At 44.1% G+C, this 21493-nt stretch overlaps 1 protein-coding gene across 1 annotated transcript in view; it reads right to left on the minus strand.

Annotated features, from left to right (window-relative positions):
• LOC118382292 (collagen alpha-1(XI) chain-like) overlaps positions 1–21493 on the minus strand; it is a 232488-nt gene that overhangs the window by 97975 nt on the left and 113020 nt on the right. Inside the window, 9 exon segments of the mRNA XM_052498236.1 lie at positions 5862–5915; positions 6380–6433; positions 11244–11288; positions 11439–11492; positions 12669–12713; positions 13059–13112; positions 15789–15842; positions 16094–16201; positions 16321–16374. Coding sequence (XP_052354196.1) covers positions 5862–5915; positions 6380–6433; positions 11244–11288; positions 11439–11492; positions 12669–12713; positions 13059–13112; positions 15789–15842; positions 16094–16201; positions 16321–16374 — 522 coding nt within the window.

The following is a 21493-nucleotide window of genomic DNA, read 5'->3' on the forward strand; positions in this document are numbered from 1 at the left end:
GGAGAACAGTGGGCCATGCAGAGAGACACACTATTTATCATGTTAAAGGTAATCCTACCCGGTGTTCCATTCTGTTATTATGCTATGCTTGTTTAAAATACAGAATCAGTCTATTCAACTGTAACTTAGTTCATTTAAGGCCTGGAACACAGCGCGATGGTGAGAGAATCTGGCTGTCTGGAGCTATTCACTGTTTTCCACAATGACCTGGGAAGCAGGGTTGGTGTCAATTCAAATTAAAGGCCGTCAATTCAGGAAGTAAACATAAATTCCAATTCAGTAATTGAAAATGTAATGACTTGAAAATTCAATAAAGTAGAAGCTGTTTCCTTCAAAGGTTTTTATATGTTTGCATTTTAAATTAAAATCACTTCCTGAATTTAATGTATTCAATTGGAATTGACCAGGGAGGGAAGAAACACACCCTCTGGCTGCATTAAGACAGGCTTGTGTCTGCGTGTGTCGGGGACTCTGGGGTAGTCTAGTCTCTGAGCTCAGGATGTGTTTCGCTCTATCAGACTCTCTCTCTCCAACATCACATGACTACATCACCCTGAAGGACCTGGCCCAGAGAGAGACAGAGATAACCAGAGAGAGACAGGGAGAGACAGAGAGAACCAGAGAGAACCAGAGAGAACCAGAGAGAACCAGAGAGAAACAGAGAGAGACAGAGAGAGACAGAGAGAGACAGAGAGAGACAGAGAGAACCAAAGAGAACCAGAGAGAAACAGAGAGAGACAGAGAGAGACAGAGAGAGACAGAGAGAGACAGAGAGAGACAGAGAGAGACAGAGAGAACCAAAGAGAACCAAAGAGAACAAGAGAGACAGAGAGAGACAGAGAGAGACAGAGAGAGACAGAGAGAGACAGAGAGAGACAGAGAGAGACAGAGAGAGACAGAGAGAGACAGAGAGAACCAGAGAGACAGAGAGAGAGAGAGAGAGAACCAGAGAGAGACAGACAGAGAGAATCAGAGAGAACCAGAGAGAACCAGAGAGAGACAGAGAGAACCAGAGAGAACCAGAGAGAACCAGAGAGAACCAGAGAGAACCAGAGAGAAACAGAGAGAAACAGAGAGAAACAGAGAGAAACAGAGAGAACCAGAGAGAGACAGAGAGAACCAGAGAGAGACAGAGAGAGACAGAGAGAACCAAAGAGAACCAGAGAGAACCAGAGAGACAGACAGAGAGAATCAGAGAGAGACAGACAGAGAGAATCAGAGAGAGACAAAGACAGAGAGAATCAGAGAAAGACAGAGAGAACCAGGGAGAACCAGAGAGAGACAGAGAGAGAACCAGAGAAAGACAGAGAGCAACAGAGAGACAGGGAGAACCAGAGAGAGAGAGAGAGAATTCTGAGAGAGAGAATTCTGCAAAAAATATCCCCAGTGTACAACGTAGAACACCAAATAATGCATGCAGAGCAGAATTATGCCGATACCCTCTAATGATCAAAATCCAGGAAAGAGACGTTCAATTCTACAACCACCTAATAGGAAATATTTCCCAAACCTTCCATAACAAAGCCATCACCTACAGAGAGATGAACCTGGAGAAGAGTCCCCTTAGCAAGCTGGTCCTGGGGCTCTGTTCACAAACACAAACACACCCCACAGAGATGCAGGACAGCAGCTCAATTAGACCCAAACAAATCATGAGAAAACTCAACTACAATTACTTGACACATTGGAAAGTATTAAAAAAATAGACCGAACTAGAATGTTATTTGGCCCTGAACAGAGAGTACACACAGGCAGAATCACTGTGACTGACCCACTGTGACTGACCCACTGTGACTGACCCACTGTGACTGACCCAAACTTAAGGAAAGCTTTGACTATGAACAGACTCAGTGAGCATAGCCTTGCTGTTAAGAAAGAAAGCAGAGATCGAGAGAGAGAACCAGCGACAGAGATCGAGAGAGAGAACCAGAGAGAGAGAGAGAACCAGAGAGAGAGAAACAGAGAGAGAGAGAGAAACAGAGAGAGGGAGAGAGACATAGAGAGACATAGAGAACCAGAGAGGGACAGAGAGAGACAGAGAGAGAGAGAGAAACAGAGCGAAACAGAGAGAGGGAGAGAGACAGAGAGACAGAGAGAACCAGAGGGACAGAGAGACAGAGAGAACCAGAGAGAACCAGAGAGAACCAGAGAGAGAGAGAAACAGAGAGAGAAACAGAGCGAAACAGAGAGAGAGAAACAGAGAGAGAGAAACAGAGAGACAGAGAGAGACAGAGAGAGATAGAGAGAACCAGAGAGAGAGAGAGACATAGAGAGACAGAGAGAACCAGAGAGGGACAGAGAGAGACAGAGAAAACCAGAGAGAACCAGAGAGAGACAGAGAGACTGAAAGAAACTGAGAGAACCAGAGAGAGACAGAGAGAGACAGAGAGAAAGAGAGAACCAGAGAGAGAACCAGAGAGAGAGAGAGAGACATAGAGAATCAGAGAGAGAAAGAGAGAACCAGAGAGAACCAGAGAGACAGAGAGAGAACCAGAGAGAACCAGAGAAAGACAGAGAGCAACAGAGAGACAGGGAGAACCAGAGAGAGAGAGACCCAGAGAGAGAGAAAGATAATTCTGAGAGAGAGAATTCTGCAAAAAATATCCCCAGTGTACAACGTAGAACACCAAATAATGCATGCAGAGCAGAATTATGCCGATACCCTCTAATGATCAAAATCCAGGAAAGAGACGTTCAATTCTACAACCACCTAATAGGAAATATTTCCCAAACCTTCCGTAAAAAAGCCTTCACCTAGTGACTGACCCACTGTGACTGACCCAAACTTAAGGAAAGATTTGACTGTGAACAGACTCAGTGAGCATAGCCTTGCTTTTGAGAAAGGCCGCCGTAGACAGAGACCAGAGCCTCAAGCTCATTACCATAACGAACATTAGCGATTTCTGAAAATTGCAAATGAAATGAAATAAATATGCCTGCCCTCAGATCCTTTTCTTAACAATCCTGAGATTTTCAAAATATGAGAACCAGATCAATAATTTGAGAGATAGCTAGAGCATTCTGCAAAAATATCCAGCAAAGTGTAATTTACCTTTGAAGAACTTCAGATGTTTCAATGAGGAGACTCTCAGTTACATAGCACATGTCCAGTTTTTCCTGAAAGATGCTTGTGTAGGATTTTGTTACTATGCATTTGAGCTACCGAAACTAACCGAAAATTCAGTCACCTAAACGATCAAAATCCATAATATCGACTGAAACATGGAAAATGTTGTTTGAATCAATTCAATGTTTTGTCATATATCTCTTCATTGAAATGCCTTCCCTGGAAGCGTGCACCTCTGATTCGGATGGAAAAATACTGGTACCTGAAATATTTCCCAAACCTTCCTCTTATGGTCAAAATGATATGCCTACAAATCACAATGCTGCAGACACCTGACTGAAGTGTCCCATTCCTGTGATTCTGACCCAAACTTAAAACGAAAATCCTGATTTGACTCTTGTTTTGAACAGACTCAGTGAAAATCTTTGCAGTTCTGGAAACGTCAGAGTGTCTTCTTTCCAAAACTATCAATTCCAAGCATAGTCGAGCATCTTTTCGTGACAAAATATTGCGCTTAAAACGGGCAGATCAAAAATGAAATACTGCTCTTTTTAAGAGAAGACATTTACATTACATTTAAGTCATTTAGCAGACGCTCTTATCCAGAGCGACTTACAAATTGGTGCATTCACCTTTTGACATCCAGTGGAACAGCCACTTTACAATAGTGCATCTAAATCTTTTAGGGGGGTGAGAAGGATTACTTATCCTATCCTAGGTATTCCTTAAAGAGGTGGGGTTTCAGGTGTCTCCGGAAGGTGGTGATTGACTCCGCTGTCCTGGCGTCGTGAGGGAGTTTGTTCCACCATTGGGGGGCCAGAGCAGCGAACAGTTTTGACTGGGCTGAGCGGGAACTGTACTTCCTCAGTGGTAGGGAGGCGAGCAGGCCAGAGGTGGATGAACGCAGTGCCCTTGTTTGGGTGTAGGGCCTCATCAGAGCCTGGAGGTACTGAGGTGCCGTTCCCCTCACAGCTCCGTAGGCGAGCACCATGGTCTTGTAGCGGATGCGAGCTTCAACTGGAAGCCAGTGGAGAGAGCGGAGGAGCGGGGTGACGTGAGAGAACTTGGGAAGGTTGAACACCAGACGGGCTGCAGCGTTCTGGATGAGTTGTAGGGGTTTAATGGCACAGGCAGGGAGCCCAGCCAACAGCGAGTTGCAGTAATCCAGACGGGAGATGACAAGTGCCTGGATTAGGACCTGCGCCGCTTCCTGTGTGAGGCAGGGTCGTACTCTGCGGATGTTGTAGAGCATGAACCTACAGGAACGGGCCACCGCCTTGATGTTAGTTGACAGGCTATGTGCTCACAAAATGAGGTGGAAACTGAGCTGCACTTCCTAACCTCCTGTCCAATATATTAGAGACATATTTCCCTCAGATTACAAAGAACCACAAAGAATTTGAAAAACAAATCCAATTTTGATAAATCTATTGTGTGAAATATAACAGTGTGACATCACAGTAGCAATATTTGTGACCTGTTGCCACAAGAAAAGGGCAACCAGTGAAGAACAAACACCATATTTATGTTTATTTATTTTCCCTTTTGTACTTTAACTATTTTCACATCATTACAACATTGTATATAGACATAATATGATATTTGAAATGTATCTATTGTTTTGGAACTTGTGTGAGTGTAATATTTACTGTTACAGAGAGACAGAGAGAGAATTATGAGTTGTTGTCTTTCTGTAACGATACATCCTCATTTCATTAAAAACTCACAACCCCCCTCCCCTGAAAAAGCTAATATCCCCTGTACTGCATACTGACCTTGCCCTCTACCCAACAATACAAAACCACACATCACAATACCCAAAACCTCACCACTTCTCCAACCGTATATCCAAAACATCTTCCCCAGATATACAGACAGCTCCCCAACACACCATATCTCCTGAAACATCTCCACACTTTATCATTCTATAGAAGTCAAATTCCACCCTGAGGCGCGCAGAGACCATCCCATTAAACAATAGTAAAGGGTCTGTTATCCCCTCCCATCTTCAACCCTGTTCCTCCTTGTTAGACAAATAGACAACTTCGCCCGAGCAAACAGAAAATTCAACAACACAGAATAAATCAGCAAACATTTCTAAAAACCTGTTTTTGTCTTTGGGGTACAGTGTGTAGTGGGATTTTTATTTTATTTAATCCATTTTAGAATAAGGCTGTAACCTAACAAAATGTGGAAAAAGGTCAAGGGGTCTGAATACTTTCTGAGCAACTCTACTGTATTTACTTTGTCCTGTTGTATTTTAGTCAATGCGACTCCGACAATGCTCGTCCTAATATTTATATATTTCTTAATTCGATTATTTTACTTTTAGATGTGTGTGTATTGTTGTGAATTGTTAGATACTACTGCACTGTTAGAGCTAGGAACACAAGCATTTCTCTACACCTGCAATATGTGTATGTGACCAACAAAATTGAATTTGATTTGATTTAATTTAACATTTGATTGGCTGTAGAGATTCCCATCTGTCTCTGAAGCATAAACACCTCAGGTTAACCAGAGGAGAAAGTCTGTGTGTCTGCAGACTAACAGTGAGCTGTCTAACACCTGAGCTTCTGCTGCTATAAAACCATGCAGACTTGAGGAGACAAATCCATCCAGGTGTGAAAAAGTTGTCTGGTCAGGAAGGGTTTTCCCGCCACAGAGAGAGCAGAGTCAGTCTGCATGGTTATGTTCCACACCTGGCAGAAAGTGTCTGTCCGAGTCCACTGGCCAGGTGAGCCCAGGTGTGTGACAGCTCTAACGAGGGAGGGGGCGGGACTGGAACACTCACCATCGATCCTCTCTGACCAGGGTGGCCAGGCAGCCCGTCCTTTCCAGGTGGTCCCTATGAACCACATAGAGAACTTAGACTCTATCAACGTCTGATACGTGAAGGAGAGGAACACCTCCACATCTAATGGTGGATTCTCATAGTATTGACCAAATCTAATCAGTTTTCTTGTTCTATTACAAATACATGGAAAATATTTCAAAATATAACTATTTTTAAACGAAAACCTGTCCGTCCGCCACAGTAATGCCTTGTTCTGTTATGGAGCAAAGCGGAAACAGGGCTGACTATCGGCCAAGGTTAAGTCAAAACTATGAATCAAGCACAAATCAATAGGAGGAAATGAACGCTTGTCTTCTGGCTAGAGGATGATGAGAAACACGGTTCTGCTTCAGTAACAGTAATGATTACAACACCCAATCAGTGAAACAGCACAATATGTAGCCCACCCTTTACAACTGCATTGCTTTCCTTCAACCTGGAAATATGACCATGACACTAGCTGAGAGGATACTTACTGTGGGGCCCTTTGGTCCTGAGAAACCGACGGGGCCCTGGGGTCCTTGAGGTCCCTGGAATAACCAGAGAGACAATCAGAGAATGGAAGCAGGGGGTGGGGTGTATTGGGGGGGGCAATCGGAGTCTTAGCAATGAGATGCTCCTAATAGTAGTGTGGCAGACAATCATAAGTTTTGCTAGCCTCAGAGATGATGCTGCTGCCTGATCTGGTGTGGCTAGACATGGTTGGGTGGGTGATGTTGGTTGTGGTGCGGTGTAGTATTGTGTAGTATAGTATGGTTTGGTATAGTATGGTGTGGTGTAGTATGGTGTAGTATAGTATGGTGTAGTATAGTATGGCATGGTGTAGTATGGTGTAGTGTAGTATGGTGTATGGTGTAGTATAGCATGGTGTAGTATAGTATGGTGTAGTATAGTATGGTGTAGTATGGTGTAATATAGTATGGTGTGGTGTAGTATGGTATAGTACAGTATGGTGTGGTGTAGTATGGTGTAGTATAGTATGGTGTGGTGTAGTATGGTGTAGTATAGTATGGTGTAGTATAGTATGGTGTGGTGTAGTATGGTGTAGTGTAGTATGGTGTATGGTGTAGTATAGTATGGTGTGGTGTAGTATGGTGTAGTATAGTATGGTGCGGTGTAGTATGGTGTAGTATAGTATGGTGTATGGTGTAGTATAGTATGGTGTAGTATAGTATGGTGTGGTGTAGTATGATGTAGTGTAGTATGGTGTATGGTGTAGTATAGTATGGTGTAGTGTAGTATGGCGTAGTGTAGTATGGCGTGGTGTAGTATGGTGTAGTATAGTATGGTGTGGTGTAGTATGGTGTAGTATAGTATGGTGTAGTATAGTATGGTGTGGTATAGTATGGTGTAGTGTAGTATGGTGTGGTGTAGTATGGTGTAGTATAGTATGGTGTGGTGTAGTATGGGGGTAGTATAGTATGGTGTAGTGTAGTATGGTGTAGTATAGTATAGTATGGCATATGGTGTAGTATAGTATAGTATGGTGTAGTACAGTATGTTGTAGTATAGTATGGTGTATGGTGTGTATAGTATGGTGTAGTACAGTATGGTGTAGTATAGTAGGGTGTAGTGTAGTATGGTGTAGTATAGTATGGTGTATGGTGTAGTGTAGTATGGTGTAGTATAGTATGGTGTAGTATTGTATGGTGTGGTGTAGTATGGTGTAGTATTGTATGGTGTGGTGTATTATGATTTAGTGTAGTATGGTGTGGTGTAGTATGGTGTGGTGTATGGTGTAGTGTAGTATGGTGTGGCGTAGTATGGTTTGCTGTATGGTGTAGTGTAGTATGGTGTGGTGTAGTATGGTGTGGTGTATGGTGTAGTGTAGTATGGTGTAGTATAGTATGGTGTGGTGTAGTATGGTGTGGTGTATGGTGTAGTGTAGTATGGTGTAGTATAGTATGGTGTGGTGTAGTATGGTGTAGTATAGTATGGTGTAGTGTATGGTGTGGTGTATGGTGTAGTATAGTATGGTGTGGTGTATGGTGTAGTGTAGTATGGTGTGGTGTAGTATGGTGTGGTGTATGGTGTAGTGTAGTATGGTGTAGTATAGTATGGTGTGGTGTAGTATGGTGTAGTATAGTATGGTGTAGTGTATGGTGAGGTGTATGGTGTAGTATAGTATGGTGTGGTGTAGTGTAGTATGGTGTAGTATGGTGTAGTATAGTATGGTGTGGCATAGTATGGTGTGGTGTAGTATGGTGTAGTGTAGTATGGTGTGGTGTAGTATGGTGTAGTATAGTATGGTGTGGTGTAATATGGTGTAGTATAGTATGGTGTGGTGTATTATGGTGTAGTGTAGTATGGTGTGGTATAGTATAGTATGGTGTGGTATAGTAGGGTGTGGTGTATTATGGTGTGGTATAGTAGGGCGTGGTATAGTATGGTGTCGTGTGGTGTAGTGTAGTGTGATGTAGTATGGTGTAGTATAGCATGGTGTAGTATAGTAGGGTGTGGTGTAGCAGGCTGTGGTGTAGTAGAGTGTAGTATGGTGTGGTGTAGTATAGTGTAGTATAGTATGGTGTGGTGTAGTATGGTGTGATGTAGTATGGTGTAGTATAGTATGGTGTAGTATAGTAGGGTGTGGTGTAGTATAGTAGGGTGTGGTGTGGCGTAGTATAGTAAGGTGTAGTATAGCCGGGTGTAGTGTAGTAGGCTGTGGTGTAGCAGGCTGTGGTGTAGTAGAGTGTAGTATGGTGTGGTGTAGTATAGTGTAGTATAGTAAAGTATTGTGTAGTGTAGTATGGTGTGGTGTAGTGTGGTGTGGTATAGTATGGTGTGGTGTAGTATTGTGTAGTGTAGTATGGTGTGGTGTAGTGTGGTGTGGTGTAGTATGGTGTGGTGTAGTATGGTTTAGTGTAGTATGGTTTAGTGTAGTATGGTGTGACGTAGTAGGGCATGGTATAGTATGGTGTGGTGTAGTATGGTGTGGTGTAGTATATTATGGTGTGGCGTAGTATGGTGTGGTGTAGTGTAGTATGGTGTGGCGTAGTATGGTGTGGTGTATGGTGTAGTGTAGTATGGCGTAGTATAGTATGGTGTGGTATAGTATAGTATGGTGTGGTGTGATGTAGTGTAGTGTAGTATAGTATGGTGTTGTATAGTATAGTAGGGTGTGGTGTATTATGGTGTAGTATAGTATGGTGTGGCGTAGTATGGTGTGGTGTATGGTGTGACGTAGGATGGTGTAGTGTAGTATGGTGTGGTGTTGTGTATGGTGTAGTATAGTATGGTGTAGTGTAGTATGGTGTGGTATAGTATGGTGTAGTGTAGTATGGTGTAGTATAGTACGGTGTAGTGTAGTATGGTGTGGTGTAGTATGGTGTAGTATAGTATGGTGTGGTGTATTATTGTGTAGTGTAGTATGGTGTGGTGTATTATGGTGGGGTATAGTATGGTGTGGTATAGTATGGTGTTGTATAGTATGGTGTGGTGTAGTGTAGAATGGTGTGGTGTATTATGGTGTGGTATAGTATGGTGTGGTATAGTATGGTGTGGTATAGTATGGTGTGGTTTAGTATGGTGTGGTGTAGTATGGTAGGGTGTGGTGTATTATGGTGTGGTATAGTATGGTGTGGTATAGTAGGGCGGGGTATAGTATGGTGTGGTGTAGTGTAGTATAGTAGGGTGTGGTATATTATGGTGTGATGTAGTATGGTGTAGTATAGTAGGGTGTGATGTAGTATAGTAGGGTGTGGTGTAGTAGGGTGTGGTGTAGTAGGGTGCAGTATAGTAGGGTGTAGTGTAGTAGGGTGCAGTATAGTATGGTGCAGTATAGTATGGTGTATAGTAGGGTGTGGTGTAGTAGGGTGCAGTATACTATGGTGTAGTATAGTAGGGTGTAGTGTAGTATGGTGCAGTATAGTATGGTGTAGTATAGTAGGGTGTAGTGTAGTGGGTTGCAGTATAGTATGGTGTAGTATAGTAGGGTGTAGTATAGTTGGGTGCAGTATAGTATGGTGTAGTATAGTAGGGTGTAGTGTAGTGGGGTGCAGTATAGTATGGTGTAGTACAGTAGGGTGTGGTATAGTAGGGTGTAGTGTAGTGGGGTGCAGTATAGTATGGTGTAGTATAGTAGGGTGTGGTGTAGTAGGGTGCAGTATAGTATGGTGTAGTATAGTAGGGTGTGGTGTAGTAGGGTGCAGTATAGTATGGTGTAGTATAGTAGGGTGTAGTATAGTAGGGTGTAGTGTAGTGGGGTGCAGTATAGTATGGTGTAGTATAGTAGGGTGTGGTGTAGTAGGGTGCAGTATAGTATGGTGTAGTATAGTAGGGTGTGGTATAGTAGGGTATGGTGTAGTATGGTGTGGTGTAGTATGGTCTGGTGTAGTAGGGTGTAGTATAGTAGGGTGTGTTGTAGTATGGTCTGGTGTAGTAGGGTGTAGTATAGTAGGGTGTGGTGTAGTAGGGTGTGGTGTAGTATGGTGTGGTGTAGTAGGGTGTGGTATAGTAGGGTGTGGTATAGTAGGGTGTTGTGTAGTAGGGTGTTGTGTAGTAGGGTGTGGTGTAGTATGGTGTAGTATAGTAGGGTGTGGTATAGTAGGGTGTGGTGTAGTATGGTGTGGTGTAGTAGGGTGTAGTGTAGTATGGTGTAATATAGTAGGGTGTGGTATAGTAGGGTGTAGTATAGTAGGGTGCAGTATAGTAGGGTGCAGTATAGTAGGGTGTGGTGTAGTATGGTGTGGTGTAGTAGGGTGTAGTGTAGTAGTGTGTATAGTAGGGTGTGGTGTAGTATGGTGTGGTGTAGTAGGGTGTAGTGTAGTAGTGTGTATAGTAGGGTGTGGTGTAGTATGGTGTGGTGTAGTAGGGTGTAGTGTAGTAGTGTGTATAGTAGGGTGTGGTGTAGTATGGTGTGGTGTAGTAGGGTGTAGTGTAGTAGTGTGTATAGTAGGGTGTGGTGTAGTATGGTGTGGTGTAGTAGGGTGTAGTGTAGTAGTGTGTATAGTAGGGTGTGGTGTAGTATGGTGTGGTGTAGTAGGGTGTAGTGTAGTAGTGTGTATAGTAGGGTGTGGTGTAGTATGGTGTGGTGTAGTAGGGTGTAGTGTAGTAGTGTGTATAGTAGGGTGCAGTATAGTAGGGTGTAGTATAGTAGGGTGTGGTGTAGTATGGTCCAGTGTAGTGTAGCTTCCTTGCTTCCATTGGTGAACACCACTTGTCCAGGTCAACCCTACCACTATGTCAGACAGGCAGTCAGAACTACCCTGGAAACATCAGAGGTTTAACTGCTTAACTGCTTCTTATTCCAAAAGCCTTTTCAGATTTCATTATTGATGGGTCAGCACCCTACCCTGGACCATAACCCATCCCCCCTTGGAAGCAGTGCCTTATGGGACGTACTCTCTCGCCAGGCGGGCCAGGTGGCCCATCGTTGCCCGCGGTGCCCTGCGAAACACAACAACACAGGAAATCAGCATCAGATGGTCTACTGTTTCCCAAGTGGACACCGTAATAAATGACACATCGTTTACATAGATATTAACCAGTTATACACTGTAGGTATTACCATCTCTTTGAGATGGAGAGTGTAGTTACCTTAGGGCCTGGCTTGCCTGTTGAACCTCTAGCACCCCGACCACCTCGTGGACCCTGTGAGACAGGGGAGGACAAAGCTCAGAATACACACATGAGATCAGGTAAGACTTCATGCAATACTGAATGTGAGGTAGCAGGACTGTGAGGTAGGAGGACTGTGAGGTAGGAGGACTGTGGGATAGGAGGACTGTGGGATAGGAGGACTGTGGGATAGGAGGACTGTGAGGTAGGAGGACTGTGAGGAAGGAGAACTGTGAGGTAGGAGGACTGTGAGGTAGGAGGACTGTGAGGTAGGAGGACTTTGAGGTAGGAGGACTTTGAGGTAGGAGGACTGTGAGATAGGAGGGCTGTGAGGTAGGAGGACTGTGAGGAAGGAGGACTGTGAGGGAGGAGGACTGTGAGGGAGGAGGACTGTGAGGTAGGAGGACTGTGAGGTAGGAGGACTGTGAGGAAGGAGAACTGTGAGGTAGGAGGACTGTGAGGTAGGAGGACTGTGGGATAGGAGGACTGTGGGATAGGAGGACTGTGAGGTAGGAGGACTGTGGGATAGCAGGACTGTGAGATAGGAGGACTGTGGGATAGGAGGACTGTGGGATAGGAGGACTGTGGGATAGGAGGACTGTGAGGTAGGAGGACTGTGAGGTAGGAGGACTGTGAGGTAGGAGGACTGAGGTAGGAGGACTGTGAGATAGGAGGACTGTGTGGTAGGAGGACTGTGAGGTAGGAGGACTGTGAGGTAGGAGGACTGTGAGGTAGGAGGACTGTGAGGTAGGAGGACTGTGGGATAAGAGGACTGTGAGGTAGGAGGACTGTGAGATAGGAGAACTGTGAGGTAGGAGGACTGTGAGATAGGAGGACTGTGAGATAGGAGGACTGTGAGATAGGAGGACTGTGAGGTAGGAGGACTGTGAGGTAGGAGGACTGTGAGATAGGAGAACTGTGAGGTAGGAGGACTGTGAGGTAGGAGGACTGTGAGGTAGGAGGACTGTGAGGTAGGAGGACTGTGAGATATGAGAACTGTGAGGTAGGAGGACTGTGAGGTAGGAGGACTGTGAGATAGGAGAACTGTGAGGTAGGAGGACTGTGAGGTAGGAGGACTGTGGGGTAGGAGGACTGTGAGGTAGGAGGACTGTGAGGTAGGAGGACTGTGAGGTAGGAGGACTGTGAGGTAGGAGGACTGTGAGGTAGGAGAACTGTGAGGTAGGAGAACTTTGAGGTAGGAGGACATACCGTTGGACCTCTTTGTCCCCTTGGACCGGTTTTGCCCGCCACGCCCTTTGGAAGAACAGACAAGTGTAAGACATTTCATTTAATTCAGAAACCTCAAGATCAATTCAGCCTAAACGTTCTCAGTAAGTTGTTCTCAAAGCAACAGTCCAGGTCTGTGCTAAAACACTCGAGGTGAGTGTGACTTTCTTTCTGTTGAAGATTGGAAAGGAAAGCATCGAAAACAAACAATAGTTTCACCATCTCTTTCACATTGATTCTCGGGGGTTGTATTTTGTGCAAAGTCATCAATCAAATGCTTTTACAACAGGAATAAACTACCCTGTGTTATAATACAGTGTGTGTGATTGCCATACAAAAACAGAAACAGCGATGGGACTATTTATTTTTTACCCTGGCTCCTTTCTCTCCGTTGGCCCCTGGGAAGCCTGGGAAGCCGCTGGAACCCTGCAGATCAACGAGAACAAATGGCGGGTCGGGAATCAGTATATCCATGTCACGAGGAATTATTTGAGAGTTTTTTTTTGCTTTCATTTGTTGTTGTTGACTGTCAACCTCTATTAGTATATAGGAGACACAGAGAGCTCCGTCATATGATGAGTCTGTACCCAGCCTGCACCGTGCCATGGACAGACAACACAGACAACAGAACACTCCTCGGCTGAACGGTGACGAGCTCATGACATCACCATCAGAATAAAACGATATGAATGTGGTACAAAATGTAGTTTACACGATAAGGAAATGAAACACAAACACACACTCTCTCCCTTTGTTTGTAAGGACTTCAAATATCATGATGTCTTTGTAAACAGTCTTTTGAGATAACATATCACATGAGTAAATGGAACAGATGCCAAACAACATCAAAATGAAAACCACTGATTTGGGCGCGCACGCGCGCGCACGCGCACGCACACGCACACACACACACACACACACACACACACACACACACACACACACACACACACACACACACACACACACACACACACAGTTCAATGAAGACATTCTGCTTTCTAATTATGGCTCTTTGTTGCGAAGGCCGAGACCGAGATTCAAAACGAGCTTTACCCGTATACTTCCAGTCCTGGTGTTCACGAAAGCATTCAAACATGAAATCAATCCAGCGTTTTATTTTCCCATCTCAAAGCTTTAGGTATAGTATTTTCTAAGCCTGAATTCACAAAGTCATGTGATGGAAGTAGATAGGGCCAAACACTCACGAGTTTGAAAGATTACAAATGTATCACTATGAAACTGCCATAATTCTAAACCCAAAGGCTGTGCTTTCAGACACCCATGGCAACACTTCCATAGTTCACTTTCTAAAAAAAATGGAACTTCTGATAGCTCTCAGGCGTAAATGAGTATGTATTAGAGTATGTATTAGACACCATCTCACGGAATGCCACATAATCTTCCAGCATAATGTTTGTAATCTTTTAATCCATATTGCCAGTGGTTTGCTGAACAGCATATTGCTGGATGTAATGTAGTAGGGCATGTATATCCTGTTAGGGGACGTGATATGATACTAATTACCAACTCTACCTGTCTGTGTTTGACTGGAGATGATCGTAATTCTCAATGTGCACCACCATCTAGGTCTCAGAGGACACAATATGCCTGGTTGGTTTCTGGGTGTAAGAAGAATGAAGACTGACAGGCACTATCAACAGTACCTCCATATTGGATCATTGTTATCTATTGAAACACAGGTCAGCCAATGTGACAACCCTGATGTCAATGGGACAACCCTGATGTCAATGGGACAACCCTGATGTCAATGGGACAACCCTGATGTCAATGGGACAACCCTGATGTCAATGGGACAACCCTGATGTCAATGGGACAACCCTGATGTCAATGGGACAACCCTGATGTCAATGGGACAACCCTGATGTCAATGGGACAACCCTGATGTCAATGGGACAACCCTGATGTCAATGGGACAACCCTGATGTCAATGGGACAACCCTGATGCCAATGGGACAACCCTGATGCCAATGGGACAACCCTGATGCCAATGGGACAACCAATGGGACAACCCTAATGTCAATGGGACAACCCTAATGTCAATGGGACAACCCTGATGTCAATGGGACAACCCAATGATGTCAATGGGACAACCCTGATGTCAATGGGACAACCCTGATGTCAATGGGACAACCCTGATGTCAATGGGACAACCCTGATGTCAATGGGACAACCCTGATGTCAATGGGACAACCCTAATGTCAATGGGACAACCCTGATGCCAATGGGACAACCCTGATGCCAATGGGACAACCCTGATGCCAATGGGACAACCCTAATGTCAATGGGACAACCCTGATGTCAATGGGACAACCCTGATGTCAATGGGACAACCCTGATGTCAATGGGACAACCCTGATGGCAATGGGACAACCCTGATGTCAATGGGACAACCCTGATGTCAATGGGACAACCCTGATGTCAATGGGACAACCCTGATGTCAATGGGACAACCCTAATGCCAATGGGACAACCCTGATGCCAATGGGACAACCCTGATGCTAATGGGACAACCCTGATGCCAATGGGACAACCCTGATGTCAATGGGACAACCCTGATGTCAATGGGACAACCCTAATGTCAATGGGACAACCCTGATGTCAATGGGACAACCCTGATGAAAAATCCCTGAATGTTCTTCAAGGAACAACCATGTCTGTCCTGACATCAGGAAACTCCTTCCTACACTCTTAGAAAAAAAAGGTGCTATCTAGAACCTAAAAGGGTTCTTCGGCTATTCCTATTGGAGAACCCTTTGAAGAACCATGTTTGGTTCCAGGTAGAACCCTTTTGAGTTCCATGTAGAGTCCTTTACACAAAGGGTTCTATATGGAACCAAAAGGGTTTCTTCCTTGAACCAAAAAATAGCTATCCTATGGGGACAGAGTTTAGGCTTTCTAAGAGTTTAGGCATTTGGTGTGTTTACTGAGATGAGAGTTTAGGTGTTTGGTGTGTTTACTGAGATGAGAGTTTAGGCGTTTGGTGTGTTTACTGAGATGAGCTGGGTTTTGTGGGATGCTTTTGATTAAAGTTTTCCCAGAAATCCTCATAGGCATCACAGAGTGGGTTTGTTTACATACCTTTGGTCCTTGTCTTCCTGGGTAGCCGGGTAACCCTGGAACACCCAGTTTTCCCTGAAGACAACAGAGAAGTCAACATAAACTATTATTTGAATGAGCAAAATGTATTGGTAAACATTCATATGTGAAGGTCGTTTGACCGAAAGCTTAGAAATATGTATCTGACTGGAAGTGTGCAGAAACCTATTCCTGTTTTAAACAGTTGTACAGTAAAATGGAATTCAACTATTTCCACAGACTTGGGGGATATTCTGCTAACAGATTGACCTCACAGGACAAGTAGAGAGTGAGAATTAAGACTTCACCTTCTCTCCAGCACCCCCCATGGAGCCAGACTCTCCGTTGGGGCCTGCTCTTCCCTTGGGACCCTCGGGTCCTTCCTCACCACGGGGCCCAAGCACACCAAGCTCACCCTGAGTACATCCAACAGACAACAGATCTGATATTGTACCATTACTGTAGCCTATGGTGGAAAGTGTACCATACACATGACGATGATGGCTGAATCAGTATCATTGAGTTGTCAACTCACCCTGTCACCTTTGAGACCCATGTCACCCTTGAAACCAGGGAAACCGTCCTCACCCTGAAATCAGAGGGAACGTCAATAAAAGGGTTACTTGTTTTGTTTCTTCGTAGGAGATAAAATGGAACTCAGAGATTGAATGAATGGAACTCAGAGATTGAATGAATGGAACTCAGAGATTGAATGAATGGAACTCAGAGATTGAATGGAACTCAGAGATTGAATGAATGGAACTCAGAGATTGAATGGAACTCAGAGATTGAATGAATGGAACTCAGAGATTGAATGGAACTCAGAGATTGAATGAATGGAACTCAGAGATTGAATGGAACTCAGAGATTGAATGAATGGAACTCAGAGATTGAATGGAACTCAGAGATTGAATGAATGGAACTCAGAGATTGAATGGAACTCAGAGATTGAATGGAACTCAGAGATTGAATGAATGGAACTCAGAGATTGAATGAATGGAACTCAGAGATTAAATGGAACTCAGAGATTGAATGGAACTCAGAGATTAAATGAATGGAACTCAGAGATTGAATGAATGGAACTCAGAGATTGAATGAATGGAACTCAGAGATAAAATGGAACTCAGAGATTGAATGAATGGAACTCAGAGATTGAATGGAACTCAGAGATTGAATGGAACTCAGAGATTGAATGGAACTCAGAGATTGAATGAATGGAACTCAGAGATTGAATGAATGGAACTCAGAGATTGAATGAATGGAACTCAGAGATTGAATGAATGGAACTCAGAGATTGAATGGAACTCAGAGATTGAATGGAACTCAGAGATTGAATGAATGGAACTCAGAGATTGAATGGAACTCAGAGATTGAATGAATGGAACTCAGAGATTGAATGGAACTCAGAGATTGAATGGAACTCAGAGATTGAATCAAACATTAACCTGTCGTTATGTGTAAGTGATCATGGGAATTCAGTATGCCTTGAGCTTGTACATAATTGTAACCTAATTGCTATGGCAGAGTATCTTTGGATACATACTTATTTTTAAAATATAATTTTGTTTGAATCTAATAGCAACGCTAGACATGTCTATGAATCTGGGCTGTAGCTTTCCATTATGAAATAGGGAACCTCATTTGACATGTCTGTATGCCATGAAGACTACTGTCATCTGCTGGCCAAGGAGGGGAATGACACTGCATGTACACAAGAGCAAAAGCTATTGATGTCTTTGTTATGCAGCTATAGGGACGTGTGGTTGAGCATTAGAAAACATGGTGGATGAGTTAACAAGAGAATAAGGAAACCTCTCTTTGTCCTTTTCACCCTCTGTTCTCTCCATCCATCTGTCTCCCACTGTCTCCATTCTCTATGTTCTCTGTTTCCCACTGTCTCAATTCTTTATGTTCTCTGTCTCCCACTGTCTCCATTCTCTCTGTTCTCTGTCTCGCACCTTCTCCATTCTCTCTGTTCTCTGTCGCCCACTGTCTCCATTCTTTATGTTCTCTGTTTCCCACTGTCTCCATTCTTTATGTTCTCTGTTTCCCACTGTCTCCATTCTGTTCTCTGTCTCCATTCTTTTCTCTGTCTCCATGTTCTCTGTCTCCACTGCTCTTTCTCTATGTTCTCTGTCTCCATTCTCCATTCTGTTCTCTGTTTCCCACTGTCTCCATTCTCTCTGTTCTCTGTCGCCCACTGTCTCCATTCTTTATGTCTCCATTCTGTTCTCCCACTGTCTCCATTCTCTATGTTCTCTGTTTCCCACTGTCTCCATTCTCTCTGTTCTCTGTCGCCCACTGTCTCCATTCTTTATGTTCTCTGTTTCCCACTGTCTCCATTCTCTCTGTTCTCTGTCTCCATTCTCTCTGTTCTCTGTTTCCCACTGTCTCCATTCTCTCTGTTCTCTGTTTCCCACTGTCTCCATTCTCTCTGTTCTCTGTCTCCCACTGTCTCCATTCTCTCTGTTCTCTGTTTCCCACTGTCTCCATTCTCTCTGTTCTCTGTCTCCATTCTCTCTGTCTCCATTCTGTTCTCTGTTCTCACTGTCTCCATTGTTCTCTGTTCTCTGTCTCCATTCTCTCTGTTCTCTGTTCCCACTGTCTCCATTCTCTCTGTTCTCTGTCTCCCACTGTCTCATTCTCTCTGTTCTCTGTCTCCATTCTCTCTGTTCTCTGTCTCCATTCTCTCTGTCTCCATTCTCTGTTCTGTTCCATTCTCTGTTCTCCCCACTGTCTCCATTCTCTCTGTGTCTCCATTCTCTCTGTTCCATTCTGTCTGTCACCCACTGTCTCCATTCTCTCTGTTCTCCATTCTCTGTTCTCTGTCATCTCTCTGTCTCCATTCTCTCTGTTCTCTGTCTCCATTCTCTCTGTTCTCTGTCTCCATTCTCCATGTCTGTTCTCTGTCTCCCACTGTCTCCATTCTCTCTGTTCTCTGTCTCCCACTGTCTCCATTCTCTCTGTTCTCTGTCTCCCACTGTCTCCATTCTCTCTGTTCTCTGTCTCCCACTGTCTCCATTCTCTCTGTTCTCTGTCGCCCACTGTCTCCATTCTCTCTGTTCTCTGTCTCCATTCTCTCTGTTCTCTGTCTCCATTCTCTCTGTTCTCTGTCTCCATTCTCTCTGTTCTCTGTCTCCCACTGTCTCCATTCTCTCTGTTCTCTGTCTCCATTCTCTCTGTTCTCTGTCTCCATTCTCTCTGTTCTCTGTCTCCATTCTCTCTGTTCTCTGTCTCCATTCTCTCTGTCTCCATTCTCTCTGTTCTCTGTTGCCCACTGTCTCCATTCTCTCTGTTCTCTGTCTCCATTCTCTCTGTTCTCTGTCTCCCACTGTGTACTTTACTTATCTCTGTTGTTGTTCTCTGAGTCTCTCTGTGCAGTCTGTCACCTGTTTGTGTCTCTCTCCATTCTCTCTGTTCTCCAAACACATCTGTTCTCTGTCGCCCACTGTCTCCATTCTCCAAAGCTGTTCTCTGTCCATGTTTTATGTTTCACAACAAGCCCTCACCTCTGGGATGGTGTGCATTCATTTTCTATTCAGAACTGTCTCCATTCTCTCTGTTCTCCACCTTCTCTTTCTCTGTCTCAAGGTTTTGTTCTCTGTCTCCCACTGGTTTGCATTAAAACCTCAACATTCTCTCTGTTCTCTGTCTCCATTTTCTCTGTCTCCATTCTCTCTCTGTCGCCCACTGTCTCCATTCCTGTTCTCTGTCTCCATGATGTTATTCTGTTGTAAAAACAAAACTTTAATATTCTGGTCTCCATCTGCATCATGCTCTTGGTTTCCAATTATGTTCATGTATTCATTAAGAGGCTGTTCTTCTCTCTGTTCTCTGTCTCCATTCAGTTCTCTGGACTGTCTCCATTCTCTCTGTTCTCTGACATTTTGGACTCTGTCTCCCAGGAATATCTCTGTTGTTGTTCTCTGAGTCTCTCTGTCATCCAGTCTGTCACCTGGTGACAAACCATGATGTCACCCAAAGGTGAAACCATGTTTTATGTCAATGGGACAACCCTGATGTCAATTTTCTACAGACCAACACGATGTCAATGGGACAAAAACCCAACATGATGTCAATGGGACAACCCTGATGTCATGATGGGACAACAAAACTGTCAATAGGGACAGCACCCTAATGGTTTTCAATTATGGGACAACCCTAATGTCAATGGGACATTTTTGACCTAGGAAGACGTTGTGAAAGGTAATGTCAATGGGACAACCCTAATGTCAATGGGACAACCCTAATGTCAATGGGACAACCCTAATGTCAATGGGACAACCCTGATGTCAATGGGACAACCCTAATGTCAATGGGACAACCCTAATGTCAATGGGACAACCCTAATGTCAATGGGACAACCCTGATGTCAATGGGACAACCCTGATGTCAATGGGACAACCCTGATGTCAATGGGACAACCCTAATGTCAATGGGACAACCCTAATGTCAATAGGACAACCCTGATGTCAATGGGACAACCCTAATGTCAATGGGACAACCCTAATGTCAATGGGACAACCCTGATGTCAATGGGACAACCCTGATGTCAATGGGACAACCCTGATGTCAATGGGACAACCCTGATGTCAATGGGACAACCCTAATGTCAATGGGACAACCCTGATGTCAATGGGACAACCCTGATGTCAATGGGACAACCCTGATGTCAATGGGACAACCCTGATGTCAATGGGACAACCCTGATGTCAATGGGACAACCCTGATGTCAATGGGACAACCCTGATGTCAATGGGACAACCCTGATGTCAATGGGACAACCCTGATGTCAATGGGACAACCCTGATGTCAATGGGACAACCCTGATGTCAATGGGACAACCCTAATGTCAATGGGACAACCCTGATGTCAATGGGACAACCCTAATGTCAATGGGACAACCCTGATGAAAAATCCCTGAATGTTCTTCAAGGAACAACCATGTCTGTCCTGACATCAGGAAACTCCTTCCTACGCTCTTAGAAAAAAAAGGTGCTATCTAGAACCTAAAAGGGGTCTTCGGCTGTTCCTATTGGAGAACCCTTTGAAGAACCATTTTTGGTTCCAGGTCGAACCCCTTTGAGTTCCATGTAGAGTCACACAGGGTTCCACAGGGTTCTACATGAAACGTAACATAGTTCTACCTGGAACCTAACATGGTACTTCAAAAAAGGTTTCTCCAATAGGAACAGCCGAAACAAAAATGAAACAAAAATAGTTATCCTATGGGGACAGCTGAAGAACCCTTTTGGAACCTTTTTTTCTAAGAGTGTATATATATATATATATATATGCCATTTAGCTGACGCTTTTATCCAAAGCGACTTACAGTCATGTGTGCATACATTCTACGTATGGTGTAGGCGTTTGGTGTGTTTACTGAGATGAGAGTTTAGGCGTTTGGTGTGTTTACTGAGATGAGAGTGTAGGCGTTTGGTGTGTTTACTGAGATGAGAGTTTAAGTGTTTGGTGTGTTTACTGAAATGAGAGTGTAGGCGTTTGGTGTGTTTACTGAGATGAGAGTTTAGGGGTTTGGTGTGTTTACTGAGATGAGAGTTTAGGCGTTTGGTGTGTTTACTGAGATGAGAGTTTAGGGGTTTGGTGTGTTTACTGAGATGAGAGTTTAGGCATTTGGTGTGTTTACTAAGATGAGAGTGTAGGCGTTTGGTGTGTTTACTGAGATGAGAGTTTAGGGGTTTGGTGTG

The sequence above is a fragment of the Oncorhynchus keta genome, chromosome 4 (assembly GCF_023373465.1).
Source record: "Oncorhynchus keta strain PuntledgeMale-10-30-2019 chromosome 4, Oket_V2, whole genome shotgun sequence".
Taxonomy (NCBI): Eukaryota; Metazoa; Chordata; class Actinopteri; order Salmoniformes; family Salmonidae; genus Oncorhynchus; species Oncorhynchus keta.